Consider the following 12,945-nt stretch of genomic DNA (forward strand, 5'->3'; position numbering starts at 1 on the left):
AAAAGACATATTTTACTTCTGGGCCAAAGCTTCAAGAACCAGTGCATATTTTGTTGTCTTCTCTCTCTCTAATGCAGATAACAGAAGTCCCATGAGCCTGGGTCCCACAAAGAGACATGGAGTGTAGCATCCAGCAATGTCGTTATAAATTTGTAGTGGGAATTAACAATACACATTTGTTGTTATAAACTAAGATTTGGTTATAAACCACTAAGCATAACCTAGCCATTGCTGACTGATTAATTCATAAAGTGGCTATATCACTTTGTGTTTTTAAGTGGCAATAATTTAACTCAGTTCTCTATTAGATACCTCAATTCCAAATATTTTTTTTTCTGAGAAATGTATGTAAATTTTATTCAGAAATAGTAAAGTTTTAAAAATGTTATTTCGATAGTTTTTGTGGAACAGGTGGTTTTTGGTTACATGGGGAAGTTCTTCAGTGGTGAGTTCTGAGATTTTGGTGCACTCATCACCCAAGCAGTGCACACTGTACCCAATGTGTAGTCTCATCCTTCACCCCTTGAGTCCTCAAAGTCCACTATATCATTCTTATGCCTTTGCATCTTCGCAGCTTAGCTCCCACTTACGAGTGAGAACATACAATATTTGGTTTTCCATTCTTGAGTTACTTCACTTAGAATAATGGTCTCCAACTCCATCTAGGTTGCTGCAAATGCCATTATTTCATTCCTTCTTATGGCTTAGTATTCCATAGTGCATATATATCACATTTTCTTTATCCACTCGTTGGCTGATGGGCAGAAATAATAAATTAATTAGCTAGAAATACATTTACATAGTCATCATCAAACCAGGTGTACATTTAGGTTAATAAAACTGTAGTTCCTGATAGCTTTCTTTGAGACAAACAGACTTACATCAATTTTTCTCAACAATTGAATCCTAGGCATTCTCTGTGTATTTAAAAATGTTGCCTCAGTATGGAGAAGTTGTTAGGATGAAGTGCTAGTGCCTTATCTGAAAAGTATCTCCCTCCTCCCAGCAAGCCACTCTGTTGGGACTACATCCAGCACGGAGGCCCAGAACAGAAGCAGCATGCAGGTGAACGTATGTTTAGGGTATTAGACAGGGGGAAATCGTCACCAGGTATCCAATATAGACAGAATCAGAGAACATGACGTCACTTCTTTGAACCTCATTTTTCTCATCTGTAAAATGGAAATAATGTGTCTATTCAGAGTAGTTATAATAATTATTTGAAATAATGCATATAAGGTTTGTAGCATAATGCCTGGCATTTATTTAATAGTTGATATATTTTAATTTCTTTTATACATTCTCATTTTGTCAACTTGCTATTGTAAAAGTGTTTACTATTCATTATCCAATGGAAAAATATCACATATACCCAGAAAAAGATGTGAATATATTGATTGCTTTCTTTTCTCAGACATGATAAAAGTATACATTTTGAACTTATGAAGACTGAAAATCTTTGCTCTGAGTTTTTCCTTTGCAACTTTCTTAAGACTGTAACTGGTATATTTGGAAATAAAACTTCTGTTATCATTTAGGTTGCTTCATGATGCGAATAAAAGAAAACTGGACTTAAATAAGAAAAGGATTTTTTTTTTTTTGGTTAACAGGTCTCAAGTGTGGCTGGCTGGCTTCGAGCAAGTCTTGATCCCAGGGGTTCCTTGTGTCATTGTAACCACCCAACGGGTTCATCTTGCCCGCTGCCCAGACAGCGGATTCATCAAGACAAAGGAATTGCAATAAAGGGTTTAATTCACACAGAGCTGGCTAAACAGGAGACCAGAGTTTTATTATTACTTAAAGCAGTCTCCCGAAAATTCAGAGACTGGGATTTTTAAAGGATAATCTGGGGGAGTAGGAGACCAGGGAGCGGGGAGAATTGATGGCTCTGGTGTGACATGAAATCATAGGGAGTTGAAACTGTCCTCTTGCACTGAGTCAGTTCTTGGGTGGGGGCTACAGGACTAGATGAGCCAGTTTATCCATCTGAGTGATGCCAGCTGATCCATGAGTGCGGGGTCTGAAAAACATCTTAAGCACCAATCTTGGGTTTTACAACAGTGATGTTATCCTTAGGAACAACTGGGGAGGTTTAGAATCTTGTGGCTTCTAGCTGCATGATTCCTAAACTGTAATTTCTAATCTTGTGGCTAATTTGTTAGCCCTAAAAAGGCAGTCTGGTCCCCAGGCCAGAAAGGGGTTTGTTTTCAGAATGAGCTGTTATCATCTTTCTTTCAAAGTTACACTATAAACTAAGTTCCTCCCAGAGTTAGTTCTGCCTATGCCCAGGAATGAACAAGGACAGCTTGGAGTTTAGAAGCAAGATGGATTTGGTTAGGTCAGATCTCTTTCACTGTCATAATTTTCTCAGTTGTAATTTTTGCAAAGGTGGTTTCATCACTAGGACTCTCTGTCTTCATTAAAAGTCTATGTTGTCCATGTCAAGCATTATTCATTCAAAAATAAAGAGAGGAAGAAAAAAAAGACTTCCCTTTTTCCTTAGAATCAGAAAATTAGTCTTGAATGAGATCTATGGACTCTCTCAGTTGGAAATGAGGTCAAACTGACTTCCTTAAGGTCCTGTCTTAGTAACTCAAAATACTCAACTTAAATTAGAACTGAAACATAAACTTAGATTTTACTTCACTGCTCAGGGGAGGAACATAAGTGTTAACTAAACCCCCAAGGTAAGAAAGGTAGCAAGATAAATCACCCAAAGATCACAGAATGCCCAATCCATATACAGAATTGTGCTATTGTTATTGTCAAGAAATTTATCACCTTGTCATACAAGACCAACACTGTTGAAATAGCTATTAAAACACTGTAGGAAGTACTAAATTTTCAATTAAATTTTAAATTTCAAGTGAATCTTTGAAGGCAGAACCCAGTTTTATCTTTTATATAACAGGCACCCAATAAATGTTGGTTAATGGAATACAAATAACATTTGCAGCTGCTCACTTGTGAGGAAATTGTTTCCCACTTTTTTCTCTAGAATTTTTAATTAACTATTACTATTAAACTGAGTCTACATGATAGATGGAAAAGCTTGACTCTGGAGTTTTAGGTTGAGTTCCACTTTTACTAGCTGTGTGATCTTGGAACAGTTTATTAGTCTTCTAAATTACTGTTCCTTACTGTGGATAAGAGAATTCATGTGGATTACAATCAGAATTAAACCAGAAAATGTCTACAAAAAGTTTTCTATGAACTATTTAAAAAGGTAAGGAATTATCACTCGAATGTATTCTGATTTAAACTGAATTGTGTTCGAATTGGCCTTGAGTGACGATTTGGTCTAGAAAGCCTATCTTCAGAACATCACACACACAAAAAAATCCAATTACTTACAATGTTTTTTTTGAGATGGAATCTCGCTCTGTCGCCCAGGCTGGAGTGCAGTGGCGCAATCTCGGCTCACTGCAGCCTCCGCCACTGGGTTCAAGCTATTCTCCCGCCTCAGCCTCCAAGTAGCTGGAATTACAGGCTCGCACCACCATGCCTGGCTAATTTCAAATTTTTAGTAGAGACGGGGTTTCACCATGTTGGCCAGGCTGGTCTGAAAATCCTAGCCTCAAGCAATCCACAGACTCGGCCTCCCAAAGTATTGGGATTACAGGCGTGAGCCACCCCGCCTGGCCAATGATCTTCCTAAACAGAAATCTGATCACATAACTTCCCTTTACAGAGTCTAACCCTAACCCTGTGCCTACAACATAGTCAAAACTCTTTGGCAAGGCAGATGACCTCAAGCAAGATTTCACTGCCTCTTTGTCACAGCACTTAACAAGCTGTGATGTATTTATTTTTATTCGTCTACACAGGTCTTCCCTACTAGATTCTGAGTTTCAGAAGAAAGGCCTCTAACTCGAGGTTCATGAATGGACCTGCACGAGGGGGCGGACGGGCTGTTAACCACCACATCCTGAAGTCCTGCCTTTTTTTTTCCCAAAAAGCCCGTATGCTGTGCCGTTAACGTTCATAAAAAAGTCCTTGACGAACGTTTTAAACAGCCAAGGTGTTTCAGCTTTAATAAAAGCTGAAAGTTTGGCAATACCAAACAGGTCACCAAGCCATAGTCCGCTTCTTGGCCTCCTCTTTGGTATCAGAGTTCGGCTGGCGGCTTCCTGTGGCCTCTTAAAAAAGGACCTCATTTTGGGAGCCATTCGAGAGATTTTTTCTCATCATCTAAAGTAGCATTCTCGTCTTGCACAGCTGAAAGTCATTTCTCGAAATCGGAGCGCCAGAAGCGAAAGGAGCCACTCCAGGCCCCGGGGAAGCGAGCAAAGGGGCAGCGGGCTGCGTTTGCCAACGTAGGCCTCTCGGGTCCCGCGCCGTTCTGGGCCTTCTCCGTGTTTCCGGCGCCGCCCTCGGGGTTCCTTACAGAGGGCGGGAGGCGGGTGGAGAGACGGGGCAGGAAGCAGGAGGGATCGGCCCGGGAAGAACCCGTTCTGGGACCCTCTAGAAATCCCAGACACCCCTCCCGGGCTGACAGCGCCTGCCTTAGAGCCCGACGCGCTCATCGAATTTAGATTGACTCCTTCGGCTCTCCGTTTTCCTTCTCTAAGGGAAGGGTGGGACTTCCTATTTTATCTCTGAGCAGCTTCCGGCAAGAGCTGATGTGTTAAAAACAAGACAGCACATGGGCCTGCCGGCCACTCGGATAAAAAACAAGGAACTCGACCTGGATTGTACTAAACCAGTTCCAAGATTCTGTTTTTCGGTTGTGGCGTCCGGCGCTGCATCCACTACGGAGCCGCCTTGGAAGCCACCGGAAGTCCTTCCACGGAGAAACAGGATGTCCCGCCTCTTCCTCCCAAAGGGAAGACGGTGAGCCGGAGGAGTCAGTCAGAGGGGCGAGCAGGAGCGATTCCGTCGCCAAACAGGTAAGTTATTCTCTGGCCGGGGCGGGGGGTTTGGAGGCGGGGACCGTCCAGCGTCAGCGCGGGGCCTGGGGGCGGTGGCTTGAGGGCTCGAAGCCGGGCGGCTGGGCGCCCAGAGCCCCGTCTGGGCCCTTCGCTCTTTCTCCTCCCCCCTCCCCCCGCCTCCGCCCCTCCCTGTCGCCTTCCTTCCCGACACCCGCCCAGACTCACGCCCGGACACACACCCTCGCTCGTTCGCTCACGCTGCCTCGCCGCCCTCCTCCCCCCGGCCCCCGCTGCCGCCCTGCCCTCTCACCCGCTCGCTCCGCAGGCCGGTCCCGCGGGCAGCCTCGCGCCGCGCCCTTGCGCGAGCGGAGCTCTTGTGGACACCTCGGGGCTGCGGACCTAGCGTGGCCTCGGTTTCCCCTGCCCGGTCCGCCTGTCCGCGCAGAAACAGCCCCCCGTTCCTTCGGGACGCACCCCTGCACCGAAATCGGGCCGTTCTCGCTTGCCCGGGTTGCTCTCAAGTGGAAAACAGATGCCCCCCTAGCTGCACAGCTGCAAGCTTTAGTGTCTGGTTTCCAGCAGGGGCTCCCTGGACCGCCCGCCCACTCTCGTGTCACCCCCTAGGTGCCCTGGCTGCGCCGCTGCTACTCGCGCCTTCTTCCGTGAAGCGACGCTGGTGTGGGCGGGCGGAGGGCACACAAGTGCGGTGGCCGAAAGCACCGCGGTGGCAGCGAAGGGTCCTAGCCATTCCCGACTTCAGCCCGCTTTGCGCCACTGCGGGGAGACCCGCGGCTGCCTGACACCGCTGCGGGCAGCAGTGGGTTTCTCAGTAGATGCTCACCTCTTTCCAGCCAGCTAGCACGCCCTGGGTGCTTGGCCTCCTTCTGGAGTTTAAGCTGGTGGAGGCGGGGTGCAGTGGCCGCTGACCTCTGTCGGTTGCGCTGGGTTTTGAGTAGCCATTTATTTCATTGGGGAGTTTTGGAATAGGACAACACACATCCGTGGACACACATGTAGAATACTTTTATTTTATAAGTAATTACAGTCTTAATAGTGATTTGAGTTACAGCTTTGCAGTCTATGCCTGGTGACATCCTAGTCGTAGTATGTATCTGTTTTGTGGTGAAGTGCTGGTCCATTTAGAACACTGTAGACAGGGGCCCTAACATATACTCATCAGAACCTTATTAAGAGCTCATATGTCATTTGGCATACTCACTGTGCTTCATTTAGTACAGCAATCTTGTGTAGTAGAAATTATTCCCTTTTTACAAACTGAGACTCACTTTGCTATATACAAAATTACTGCTACTGGTACAAGGTAAAGCTCTCTTCTTGCATGACATGTAAGGCAGGTGTGATTATTGCTCACAACACAGTTGCTACTGGTGCATTTTTTTAAAAACTTTATTTCGGAATAAATTAAGATTTACAGAAAAGTTGCAAACAATAGGACAGTTCCATTGGTACCTTTTAAGCAGAGCAAAGTGGCTCCACTTCAAAAACACTGGTTCTTGCTTTATGCCAAACACCCTTCTAGGTGTTGGAAATAGTAATATACTTCCCTAGAGGATTTTGAGATCTGGTTGAATAGACACATAAATAAATATATATAATACCTTTTTCTGCTTACTAAAATAGAGATGTGGGAGCACAGTGGAAGTTACGGCTGATTGATGGTGGGGAGTGGTGAAAGCTTCTTGCAGGATATATTATTTGAGATAGGTCTCAAGGACTAGTGGGGATTCAGCTGGTTGAAGGGACATTTTCCCCAACATTCATTCCAATTAGGTTTGTTTTATTAGAGTAGAACTCGCTAATCTTAATAAAATATACTCTCCTAGTTTGATTCTTCTCTTTCTCATCTCCTTTTAAGAAGGTGGTTTGTATCTCAGATAGTGAGAAGAAGCCTAGTTTCTAAATCCATGAATAGGTGAATAAATTAAGCTGTGTGTTTCTAATTGATAGTTGTGACTCTTTCTACTGTAGTTGAGATTGGTTTTTTAGGAATGCACTGTGGTCCTCCACTGAGCGTTTTCCTTGCTTTCCAACTCTGATGACTAGTGGAATTAAGTAATGCATTCAGGAAACATTTATCGCATGCTTGCTTTGTGCCAGCCATTGCACTAGAGTAAAATGATGAACAAGATAGTGGGGAATATAGACAAGCAAATGCGCATTGGCAGTGCAGTCTGATGGCCTGCCCACAGAGTGTCACAGTGCCATTCATGATTCTTGGTTGTCAACCATGGCAACGGACTTGGCTGACTTAAGCAGAAAAGGAATTTATTGGAAGGCTATAGATGGCTTTCAGAATTGATGGGAAGGCTGGGGAACTGGATTCAGAAAATAAGCAGCAACCAAAAGAGGCTGGCTGGATGGGGCCACATCCAAGGCAATATCACATAAATAGCCTGCCTAGAATTTTGTTGCTGGTGACATTGCCACTGGAGAAACTGCCACCTCTGTTGCTGGACTGTTGACTCTCTTCTACCACTGAAAAATCTCTTATTGCTCCTGCATCTTTGTGACCTTTTTTGCCAAGCCACTGTAGTTGTCAGGGAGCAGAGAGATGGAGAGAGATGGTCTTTATCCCTCGCAAAGACCCACACCTCAAAGGAGTCCTACTAAATAGAAGGAAGCTTGGGCTGTGGGTAGCCCTAAAAGCAAAAATGTCCAGCGTAACCACTGAACCTGGCAAGCCTAAAGAGGTTAGGGAGGAATACCAAGAGGGAATGGCGACCAGAGAATGAACAGGAACTCACTGGGCAAAGAGATAAAGAGCGGTTAGGGAATCCAGTTTCGGATAGAAGACTTCCAAGCGTCAAAAGGTAATGTGGAACATTTCAAGAATTAAAAGGTGTTTAGGATGGCTGGATCACGGAGTATAAGAGGAGGTGTGGAAAATAAGGCTGGAGAGGCCCTCTTGAAGAAATGTAGGCAGCATAGTGACATGTACACACTTTTGCTTGTTTTAAGCACTTTGATTGCAACTACGGAGACCAGTTGGCATGGTGTAAGGCTAGGGGACAGGGATCTTTCAGAGGCTGTTGCATTTATACTAGGTTAGACATCACAGAAGTCTGAACTAGGATAGTGGCCCAGAGGTAGGGGAAATGAGTGGATTGTACATGCTCAGTTAGTGGAGTGGATTCGGGGATGGAGTAGGTGAGATGGACAAGTCAAGGTGGACACTGAAGTGTCTGCTTCGGGTGACTGGGTGGAGCCTGGTGTTCCCTGTGTGGCGATGGAAGGTGAGCAGTTGCCCCAGTAAGATACTTCAGTGTGGGCTCATTTCTGTGAACATGTTGAGTGGGCAGTTGTATGGATGAGTCTGCAATCCCAGAGGACCACCAGCATCTCACTGCAGCCTCGGTTCCTTCAGTTAGTTGTGTGTGTGTGTGTGTATATGTCTCTGTGTGTGTGTGTGTGTCCTTTACAAGATTATGGCAAGACCGGCCTTCATGTGTATGCATCCCAAGTCTCTTGGCATGATGTCTTACACATAGAAGGGGGTGTTAGGCCATTCTTGTATTGCCTAAAATGGAGAGATAGCCAAGGCTGGGTAATATACAAAGAAAAGAGGTTTCATTGGCTCATGGTTCTGCAGGCTCTACAGGAAGTGTGGCACTGGCATCTGCTGGGCTTCTGGTGAAGCCTCAGGAAGCTCTCCATCATGGCAGAAGGCAAACGGGGAGCTTGCATATCCCATGGCAAGAGCAGGAGCGAGAGAGTGGGGAGGTGCTATGCACTTTTAAATAGCCAGGTCAGATGGGAACTCACTCACCATCTCAGGACAGCACCAAGCCATTCAGGAGGGACACCCCCGCCAGAATTCAATCACTGCCCACCAGGCCCTACCTCCAACATTGGGGACTACATTTCAGCCTGAGATTTGGAGGGGATGCACATCCAAACTGTTTCGAGGGGAATCAGTAAATATTGTGGAATTTAATGGAGTATGAGTCATTTGGAGCAGAAAGGAAGTACAAAACATGTCTCTATACAATATATGCATACATATCTGTATATATAGCTACACCTACATATGTATCTTGCTTGCATCACTAGTGAGGGATCCACATCTGTATATATTTTTTGTAGTGGAAAGGCTTTTTATTCTTATCAGTGTTGTCTTGTGACTAGAACATCTCCTTATGGTAATTATATGGGTAGATCATAATTGTAGTAACTCCCTGCTTACTTGATTATCTTGCAATTCCAACTACCTGGAATAAAACTCAGAAATAGCCTTGCAAGAAGTTGATGACGGTGTAGGAGTGTAAAGGAATTACAGCCTCCCTAAATAAAGTAAAATCTAGAACTTCTAGAATTGAGCACTGAAGGGAGAACCTTTTGCGGGAGAAGGTGGAGAGAGATGATGGTCTCCAACATTGTCTTCTTTAAGTGTCATTTTTCCTTTAGAGGATTATTGCTTTTATTCATACAGTAGTTTCCAGATATAATAATCCTGGCTTAACAGTTTGCTTCTCGAGTATAGCTGAGAAAACCGGACGTTTTCAAAGTATTAAGTACTTAGGGACAGTAAAAGGCAAATAAACATAGAATTCAATGGTGGTAACAATAATAATGTTTTTGAGCTCTTTATATAAACACTGTGCCAGGTGCCTCTGTACATAATCTCATTTAATTCCCCCAAATCTTTTGAGGTATATACTACATTTTATTGATTTATGGGACACTCAAATTTAGGATAAATAGCTTGTGCAAGGCGACACAGCTATTAAATGGTAGAGCCAGGATTTGAACCAAGATGGTCTGACTTCCGAACCCCTATTTTTAGTCACTAAGTTACATTACCTTCTACAGTATTTTAGCATTGATTCATTCAACATTTTTTTTAGCTCCTCTTATGTCCAGTGTAGTCTGTGAGTTAGTAGAGATCCAGGAAAGGGTAGGATAAACACATTGCCCTGGTCCTGCTGGGAAACACACATCCTGCGCTGTGTTGTGCAGCCCAGGATGCGATAGGCTGAGTGTGTGAGGGGAGTTGGGGGCAGGGAAGATGCCTCAGGGGGACTCCTGCACTGACCCCTGAGCATGCCCAGGTGTGTGGGGACAGGGCATTCAGGAGAGAGCTGAGGCTCCCAGGCAGCCCGGCAGATCATGGGGCAGTGTAGCATTTGGAAGCAGGGGCCAAACTTGAAGGCTGAGGTAATACTTGAAGAGTTTATTGTAAGGGCACTGGGGAGCCAGTAATAGGTTCATGCATTTGTTCATGTCTTAGCATTTATTTAAAGAAAGTTTTGAGTCCTGCAGCACTCACTGTGCTGCACAGATGCTATGAGAGTTGATGATAAGGAATCTTGCTTTAATTTGGAAGAAGGTTTAGGGAGACTTCTCAGAGGAAAGGAAGTTCCCCCTGCCCTTCAGTTATTTATTTAGTTGTTTACAGTTGAAAAACCAGTGCATGCACACAATGAAAAATTGCAAATAGTACAGCGATGCCTCAGACTCTAGGGCTGCTCTCCAGAGACAATCACTATTAACAGTTTCTTGAGTTTGAAAGTGCCCATTCTTTTAATGTGAGCAAAGCAAATGACAATAGTATCTTCTCTCTATGAAGCAGTTCTGACAGTAAAGCCCAACCATGTAAGGCAGGCCACGTAATCAGTACCTGAAAGGCACCTTTCATCAATTCTGTACCGAGGAAGTAGCTTAGGCTTGGGTCTCCTAGAACCTCAGTCTGTTGGTGAGACACCATTGATGCCTGTGAAACAATAGATCCATTCCACATCTTTCTTTATTCTTAAGCATTTTTTTTTTTTGGTAGTTCTTGGTTTTTGTTTTAACATTCAAGCACTGGAGAGAATAAGTTCTCCCTGATTTCAGGCACTTTTCCATAGGTAACCACTGTTAAGTAATTTCAGACTGAACAGGATGTCTCGGTGAGCTTCCAGTGTTACCTCAACTATGTAATATTTTCTATTATGGATATATTAGCTTATTTAAACATTATTATTATTATTTATTTATTTTTTTTTTTGAGACGGAGTCTCGCTCTGTCGCCTAGGCTGGAGTGCAGTGGCGCGATCTCTGCTCACTGCAAGCTCCGCCTCCCGGGTTCACGCCATTCTCCTGCCTCAGCCTCCCGAGTAGCTGGGACTACAGGCGCCCGCTACCACGCCCGGCTAATTTTTTGTATTTTTAGTAGAGACGGGGTTTCACCGTGTTAGCCAGGATGGTCTCGATCTCCTGACCTCGTGATCCGCCCGCCTCGGCCTCCCAAAGTGCTGGGATTACAGGCGTGAGCCACCGCGCATTATCTTATTAGTGGACATTAAGGATTTCTGGCTTGGGTGATTTTATGGGTTGTAAAGCTATTTACTGCCATAAAGAACAAAGGAAAAAGGAGTAAGTTTGTGGGGGAAGTTGATGAGTGCATGTAACATCCAAATGGACTTAGGGGTCTGGTACCTACAGAGCTGTTGGCTAGAGATAAAAATTTAGGCATCATCGTTAGTGGATGGGAATGAAAACCATGGAAGTTCACTTGGTCACTAAGGAAGAGGTGGATGAAGAGATAAGAGAGGTCACCTCCTCACAAAGTACAAGGTTTGATTCCATTGTAGCTCCTTTGCTTCTTGGGATTCAGGGAATTCCATGAAGTTCTTTAGACGGGTCCTTGCCTAGTTTTTCTCCTTGTTAGCTCTTGGTTTGCATCCATGTGGCAAGTTCCCCTCTCCCTATCCCAGAAGCTTCCTCATGTGCATTTTGATCCTTTGCTTGTCTGCTATGTCCACCAGGGGTCTTAGGTTTAACTCACACTTCCAAGACCTCCATAGGCCACACCTGAACAGTCTGTGAAGAAGGGGAAGAACAAGAGCCACAGCTTGCCAGCCCAAAGTGACAGATCTTCTCTCAGGGGTGGTCCTTGCAATTGTCTACACAGCTGTGCAGACACTGTCTTTCCAGGTGGCTGCTTCAGTGCAGGGACATGAGAGCCACATCATGGATGTAGACACAGCCTTATCTTTGAAATCTCATGCCCCATAGGGAGCAAGTGTTTTTGAACATTCCATAGGCTTAGCTTCTAGGATCCTTGGCAGAGGATAATAAATAAACACAGAATTCAATGGAAGTAACAATAATAATGTTTTTGAGTTCTTTATATAAACACTGTGCCAGATGCCTCTGTACATACATCATGTAATCCCCCCAAATCTTTTGAGGTATATACTACATTTTATTCATTTATGGGACACTCACCATGTATAAGAGTCCTTGCATCCCAAGGGCACCCGAAGCATGGTGTCCCCATCAGATATTTATAGTTCATGCATAGTTCATCAAAGTCTGGATGCAGTTTACCAGTTGTGCCATTCTTACAGTAAGCAATTTTGCTTAGTGGCATAGTTGACATTCTTACCCTTATTAGGTTACCAGAGGGAACAGAGCCAGATGGTTTAACTAACAGTCTAATTTTTATGTATCAGGGAAAGGGTTTTGTTAACCTTTTTACTCACCGTTTGCCACACCAAGAAAGAAATGGAGTGCATTCTCTTGATATTTGGGGTCTGCCTTCCCGGGGCCATTTCTGGGGTAAGAGACATTCCGGCGGTGACTTCAGTCTTGAAGAGCACCTCCTTCACCCCCAGCTACTTAGTGAGGTCTCCAGTCCATTTCCTAATCTTATAAGGACTGGGAAGCATGGGCCTTGCATCTGCTGTCTGCAGCTCCTAGCTGTGTGACTTCAGGTAAGTCTCTTCATCTCTCTGAGCCTCAGTAACTTCACTATGAAATGCGTATTATCTTGTAGCTTTTGTGTGAGTGCTAATTGGTGGAATGTGGATAAGTCTTCATCCAGGAGCTGACAAAGCCAGCCCTCACTCTGTTACAGCTGTTATCCAGTAGTGGTCAGAACAGTACTGCCCATGCCATGAATTAAGCACATAGCATAATACGGAGTTTGAAAAAAATAAAAAATTAAAAAAATCATGGGAAGTTTGTTTCCTCATACATAGCAGTAAAGGTTTGCTGTCCAGCACAGCAGTGGTTACCCTGAATCGTCAAGAAAATATGAAATTATATTCTATATACATGTTAAGAAAGT

General features: G+C 44.3%; 2 protein-coding genes and 1 long non-coding RNA gene across 7 annotated transcripts in view; 2 read left to right on the forward strand and 1 right to left on the reverse strand.

Moving 5' to 3' along the window:
- The window catches only part of CNDP1 (carnosine dipeptidase 1), a 62,131-nt gene extending 60,369 nt beyond the window's left edge, over positions 1-1,762 (forward strand). For 4 of the 5 annotated variants that reach the window (XR_010110174.1, XM_055102370.2, XM_055102365.2 and 1 more), the window contains one exon: positions 1,611-1,762. Coding sequence is in view for 4 of the 5 variants with exons in the window: in XM_055102370.2 (XP_054958345.1) it covers positions 1,611-1,743 (133 nt within the window). In the remaining variant the exon portion in view is untranslated. Of the gene's footprint in view, positions 1-910; positions 951-1,610 lie in introns of those variants that run through there. The other variant, XM_055102366.2, reaches the window with a different exon arrangement.
- Positions 327-5,690, reverse strand: LOC130540962 (uncharacterized). The gene is made up of 2 exons (XR_008955004.2): positions 5,182-5,690; positions 327-754 (listed from the first exon to the last, which is right to left on the reverse strand). It is a non-coding gene; the product is annotated as an uncharacterized LOC130540962 (long non-coding RNA).
- ZNF407 (zinc finger protein 407) overlaps positions 4,053-12,945 on the forward strand; it is a 472,024-nt gene continuing 463,131 nt past the window's right edge. Inside the window, exon 1 of the mRNA XM_003827299.4 lies at positions 4,053-4,889. The gene's annotated coding sequence lies outside the window, so the exon portion shown is untranslated. The remainder of the gene's footprint in view (positions 4,890-12,945) is intronic.

The sequence above is a fragment of the Pan paniscus genome, chromosome 17 (assembly GCF_029289425.2).
Source record: "Pan paniscus chromosome 17, NHGRI_mPanPan1-v2.0_pri, whole genome shotgun sequence".
Classification (NCBI taxonomy): Eukaryota; Metazoa; Chordata; class Mammalia; order Primates; family Hominidae; genus Pan; species Pan paniscus.